Here is a 5,227-nt window from a genome sequence, read left to right on the forward strand (position 1 = left end):
AGGCCGCTAACCGCGTGGCCCACGGCAGCCGCCGGCGAGGCCCGGCTCAGCAGGCGCGTCTTCTCCAGGAGGTCCCTGGGAGTGACAAACACCCTCGCTCAGTCTCTGGACAGGGTGCCAGTTCTGGTGACAGGACACCCCAAAGCAAGCTGTCTGCCACCAAGTTCCTATCTCAGTGCAGTGTGGCCATCGCCCACCAGTGACCTCAGAGTCTTCGGGGGGGCAGTCCCTTGAGCACTCCACCCCCGAGCGGTACATGCTGGCGACAAAGCTGTACCCACATGACAGTCCCCCAATACCGCACACCTCCTGTCCCCCGTGGATCTGCAAACCCGCTCGGCAGCAGAACCCGAGGTTTCCGGGGAACCTGGGCGCAGCCTCCTGGGTGGGGACGGACCCCCAGGGAGCTTCACCGGGGCCATGTCCACTCAGGGACAGGGGCCCGGAGTTCCTTCCTCGCTGAGGGAGTGTGGCCTCAGTTGCAGTTGACCAGTTCCACCCACCCAACCACAGTCCAGCTCTGGGCCCCTGGGTCCGGGGAAGGCAGGGTGGCCCCCTGGGCTGGCATGTGCACCGTGGCCTTGGCTGAGGACCACTGCGAAGAGGACCTCAGTGGGTCAGACACAGGCTCTGGCTCTCTGTCCCTCAGGAGTCCCCAGCCGCCCCTGTCCCCCTGTCCCCCTCAGCACTGCACCTGCTCCCTTGACGCCCTCTGAGGTCCCCACGGGGCTTCCCTGGCTCAAAGTCCCCAGACCCTGAGATCCGACCCTTGCAGGAAGTGCTGGTTGTGGGAGTGGACGGGAGGACAAGCCCCCAGGCTCCTCCCTAGCGTCCCTCCTAGTTCCGTGACATGTTCCCACCCTCTCCCCTAACTCTAAGTGCCCCCTCTGCTGCCTGACCCTCCCCTGACCTTGCCACGTGCACCCCAGCACGCCGACAGTGCCTCGCATGCAGCAGCACCCACGAGGGAAGTGCCCCAAATTTGGGGTTCTGGGGGAAAGTCGGGGGAGAGGATCCGGGTGGACGGGCCGGCCGGGAGTCCTCTGCCACTGACCTCCCAGCCAGCCCATGACTCCTCAAGGACTCTCGGGTCCGATGCTGCTACCAATCCCCACCTCCCCAGTCCCCAGGCAGGCAGGCTCAGTGCCTGTCCCCCTGGCCCGGGGGCTCCCCGCAAATGTACCTCCCAGGCCCTATGCCCTGGTGGAGCAGCAGCATCCTCTGCCCACCCAGAGCCAGGAGTGTTGGCTGGCTCCATGCCCACCTGACCCGACCTCCCCCTGGAGGCCCCAGTGTGGGTAACAAGCCCACAGTGCAGCCTCCCCAGGGACCACCCCTGACCCTGATGGATCCTGCCCAGATGCCACCCACAAGGGGTCCACCTGCCCTGGCCTTTCTCCCCGCCAGGAGGCTGCAAGGGGCCCTACTTACCGCTCCCGCTCTTCACGGCCCTTGTCCAGCTCTCGGTCGTGGTTGGTCAGGGCCGAGACCCGCTCGGAGTCCACGGGCTTGGGCCAGGAGGGCGGCGTGGGGAAGGAGGGGGGTGCGCGGTGCAGCCGGTTCCAGGCCTCGTGGGGGCTGGGCAGGCTGTGCAGCGTGGAGCCCTCCTTGTGAGAGAAGATGCTGCCGCCTGCAGCTGGGGAGGCAGGGGTCTGAGCCGGCTGCCCCTCCTCCCCGTGTCCCCCTTGAAACTGCAGGGCTGCTAGGGAGCAGCACACAGTCCCCAGATCCCAGGCCAGCCCTGTGATGTGTGTCCTGGGGGACGGCCAGAGGGGAACACACAAGCATCATGGTACAAGCAGAGGGAGCCCGTGTTCACTCGTGTGCTCGTGGACGTCCGAGTTCACTTGTGTGTGTGGGCAGGACGTGTGTGCACAGGGCGAGCAGGCATGCAGGGGTCACTCACTCAGTGCATGGCTGCCCAGGCCTCCGAAGGCGGCACTGCCCAGGGCCCCCAGGCCTCCGAAGGTGCTCGGTCTGCTGAAAGGGTCTGTGGGGGCAGCCGGGGCTCAGGGGCCTGCGAGGCTCCCACCCATGCCCTTCCCTGCGGCTCCCGTGCCAACTACACAACCTGAGGGCCCGTGGTCCTCGGGGCCACCACCCTGCCCACCTGTGTCCCCCAGCCCTGAGATCTGCAAAGGCAATCCAGATCACATGGACCTCAGGGGGCACCCACCTGTGAGGTGACCAGTGGACAGGAAGCTGCCGGGGTGGGCTGAGGGTCCAAGCTGGTTGGTGGCGGGATGCGTGATACCTGGGGGAGGCAGGCTGGTGGAGCCCGGTGCACCTGGCGCCTTGTCTGTGGCTTGTTCCTGGGGTGGGGGTTCCCCGACTTCCCCTGGGAACAGCTAGCTCCCACTCAAAGGATGGGACCAGGCAGGAGGGGGGCTTTAGCCTCCTCCCCCAAACACAGAGGACCCCGTGGGGGGCAGGGAGGAGGTGCTGACCGCGGTGCAGTTCAGAGAGAAGGTGGGGACCTGGCCTTCAGTGACCTGTGGCCAACAGAAGCCAACGGATGGTCCTGGTTACCTAACGGGCTTTGGGCTTGGGTTCAAGTGGACAGCGGCCTGTCACAGCTGCTAAAAACAGCAGCTTCTCTAGTGGTGCCCCCGGCTGCAGACCACAAGTGTCACCGTGGCATCAGCCCTGGTTCCCGACAGCCCCAGAGCCAAACCTCGAGGGCAGCCAGGCGGGGGGGCCCTCCGCTCTAGAGGGTGGGTTCTAGTAGACGGTACGTGGTGTCCTGTCTCTCCAGCTCCCTCCTGGGGGACCCTGACCACGTCACTGGACGCACAGTGTCTCGCCCCCATACCCTGTTATCATGTTAGCCACTTCTCAATGACTCTCAGGCCAAAGAAACCGCCCCAGAAATCAGAACCTGGCTGACTCCAGTGCCCAGGAGACTGTCAGATGCAGGGTGCAGGTGCGGAATGCAGGGGGCGCAGCACCAGGAAAGGGCCGACGTGGACCTTCCCGGCGTGCAGCCCACGGGGGCAGGGGAGGACGGCGGTGTGAACGCAGTGAGGACATGCCACAGCCCAGGGCAGGACGACACTCACGAGTGTGGGGGGGACCAGGAGGGCGTGTGCCAGGGGAGGGGGCGGCAGAGCAGACGGGGCCAGGGGTGAGTAGGCACCTCGGGCTCCGGGGTACAGAGAGGGGCTGCCCAGGCACCAGGGACCTGGGCACAGATGGGTCAGCCCTCCAGGGGACCCAGACACCTGGGAGACCCCTCTGCTCAGGACACAAGGGTGTTGCAAAGAGCCCCATTCTCGCAAGGCCAGCCTGGGTGCCCCGTCCACGCCCATCGCCCTGGCCGCAGCCAGGGTTCCCCACAGACCACGTGCGGGGCGGCAGTGGGTGGCGGTGAGGGCACCTAAGGGGAGGACTAGCGGGCGGTCAGGGAGGGCCCTCCGCGGAGGTGACAGCTCCCAGTGCAGGCTGAGATGTCCACGCTGGCAAGGGCTGGCGTCTGGGCGCCCGGACAACAGGCTGTGTCCCCTCCAGCTCACGTGCCCGTGTTCCTCGTGCATAAAGCGGTCTGTGCTGTTCAGCGGTGTAAACGCTCGGAGTGTAGTTTTGGTTCATGGGGGCAGAGGTGCCTCCATAGCCCAGTAAGAGCTGGGGTGTGGGGTCCCTAGGCTGCCACAGCTCCTCGCCCAGAGAAGAACACCAGGGGGCAGTGCTCAGGCCTGCATCTTAGCCATGGGGGTGACATGCTCAGTCCTGGGGTGCTTCTAGAAACCCTGACACGGCCAGACTGTGGTGTGGCTGCCGCAGGGGTGAGCACAGGGGTCTCAAGCAGTTTCCTGCCATTCTGTGAAAAGCCAAACACTTCCTGGGAGGAGGGGGTCAGAGGGGGGGTGTCGGGAACAGAAGGCCCCAGAAGGGCGCAGGCTAGCTCAGGCCAGCTCTGGGGAGGGTCCTCTGGAGGACACAGTGGCCGGCAGCCCACGTGGCCAAGCCTCCTGCCGACGCTGCAGCTGGACGTAAAAGGTGAGAACAGCCAGTGCAGCGGCCACCCCCTCCCTTGCCCCGGGGGACCTGGCCCCAAGCGGCCTTACCAGAGCTGGGGAAGAGGGGCCGGGCCAGGTCCTGCGGGTAGTGGAATCCCGCGAGCAGGCTCGGGGCAGGGGGTCTGCTGAGCAAGTCCAGCTTGGCGCCCACCTCCAGCTTGTGGGGGTCCAGGTGCACCTGCGAGGCAGAGCGTGTCCAGGGCTGCCTGCCCAGGGGGCCGGGCCTGTCCTATTCGGGCAAGCCCACAGCTGGGACAGCACCAGGGGGCGACCCCACCCGCCACGGGAACAGGTGACTCACCCCGGGGCTGTTCCACCTGGCCCAGGGCAACCCAAACGCTGTCCTCACAACTCATGATCTAGAAGTTGCTGACTGGTGTTTCAGTGAACTTAAAGCACTCTCAACTTGGACACTGTTTCCATTGGAAAGACCTTGTATTTCAACTTTGAAAACTGAGTTGAAAAGATAGATTCACACACTCATGTTGTTCTGAGTTTGCTCACTAGTTTTCCAATACCTGAATTTAGTGTATTAAAATCTAAATGTCTCTTTGTCACAGTGGCCACAGGCAGCAGAGGGACAGAGTCCGTCCTGGCCGTCTGGTGCCTGCCACTGTCTACGCTGAGAGCTGACAACGGCAGTTCCCGTGCTGGTGGCATGGTGTGCGGTGCTCTGTGGCCCCAGTACTGCCCCGTGAGGAACACCGACCCCTTCACTGTGCCTTTGGGGGGTTGGGGGGTCCCACAGAAGCAGGTGCACAGTGAAGCAGTGTTTTGAGATAAGCCCTCTTCGTTGACTTGGCTCTCACAGCACGTGAGGGCAGGACGACGTTACGTACCACGCGTGCAGGTAACGTGTTACCTGGGATGGCAGTGACAGGTGTTAGGGCCCTTCTGTGATACGGGGGCCGCCTGCCCCCATCCTGATCCCCTGTGAGGGCCTCTCACCTCCCCCTGCCTTGCCCACCCCGCCCGCTGCCCAACGGAGGGTCCCTGATCTCTCGTGGTGGCCTCTTCCCTGCGTCATTCGGGGAACTCGCCCAGGTCCCCCACCGTGCTGGGACAGCAACGGCCTCGTGCCCGGCTACGCTCTCATTCGTTGTCTGTCCCTCCAGAGGACACAGAAGCACCTGGGCGCCTTCAGTCCCCTTTGCTCAGGGCTGAGACTCAGGCACACAGCAGGTGCTCAACGTGTGCTCCCAGGAAAGAGT

At 64.6% G+C, this 5,227-nt stretch overlaps 1 protein-coding gene across 1 annotated transcript in view; it reads right to left on the reverse strand.

The window, feature by feature from the left end:
- Positions 1–5,227, reverse strand: part of FBRSL1 (fibrosin like 1) — a gene marked incomplete at its 5' end in the record, with an annotated part of 71,813 nt that overhangs the window by 8,227 nt on the left and 58,359 nt on the right. The window contains 5 exons of the mRNA XM_006910044.1: positions 5–75; positions 1,432–1,636; positions 1,907–1,990; positions 2,177–2,254; positions 4,065–4,194. Of these exons, the coding sequence (XP_006910106.1) occupies positions 5–75; positions 1,432–1,636; positions 1,907–1,990; positions 2,177–2,254; positions 4,065–4,194 (568 nt within the window). The remainder of the gene's footprint in view (positions 1–4; positions 76–1,431; positions 1,637–1,906; positions 1,991–2,176; positions 2,255–4,064; positions 4,195–5,227) is intronic.

The sequence above is a fragment of the Pteropus alecto genome, unplaced genomic scaffold (genome assembly GCF_000325575.1).
Source record: "Pteropus alecto unplaced genomic scaffold, ASM32557v1 scaffold213, whole genome shotgun sequence".
Classification (NCBI taxonomy): Eukaryota; Metazoa; Chordata; class Mammalia; order Chiroptera; family Pteropodidae; genus Pteropus; species Pteropus alecto.